Here is a 246-nt window from a genome sequence, read left to right on the forward strand (position 1 = left end):
CCCAGCTCCCTCAGCCCCAACTCCAGCCCCTCAGCCCAGGGTCTCTGCGGTTGCCAACCCCTTCAGTCCCTCTTCCTTTGGAGGCGCCCCAGACCTCCGTCTACTCACCGGGGTTAGCAGCAGTCGCCGCCATGGCCGCAGATGCCACTGCCGTCGCACCACCCCCCCAGGGGGAGGAGCCGCCGCCTCCGAACTGGGGGAAGGGGGAGGGGAGAGCCACTCCCCAAACGCGGTACCCTACAGCCG

At 69.5% G+C, this 246-nt stretch overlaps 1 protein-coding gene across 2 annotated transcripts in view; it reads right to left on the reverse strand.

Annotated features, from left to right (window-relative positions):
• Window positions 1–240, reverse strand: part of ARNT (aryl hydrocarbon receptor nuclear translocator) — a 73,176-nt gene extending 72,936 nt beyond the window's left edge. For both annotated transcript variants that reach the window (XM_077772654.1, XM_077772653.1), the window contains exon 1: window positions 109–240. In XM_077772654.1, the coding sequence (XP_077628780.1) occupies window positions 109–133 (25 nt within the window). In that variant the 5' untranslated portion in view covers window positions 134–240. The remainder of the gene's footprint in view (window positions 1–108) is intronic.
• Between the last annotated feature and the right edge of the window lie 6 nt (window positions 241–246).

Source organism: Crocuta crocuta, unplaced genomic scaffold (assembly GCF_008692635.1).
Source record: "Crocuta crocuta isolate KB4526 unplaced genomic scaffold, BGI_CrCroc_1.0 scaffold415, whole genome shotgun sequence".
Taxonomy (NCBI): domain Eukaryota; kingdom Metazoa; phylum Chordata; class Mammalia; order Carnivora; family Hyaenidae; genus Crocuta; species Crocuta crocuta.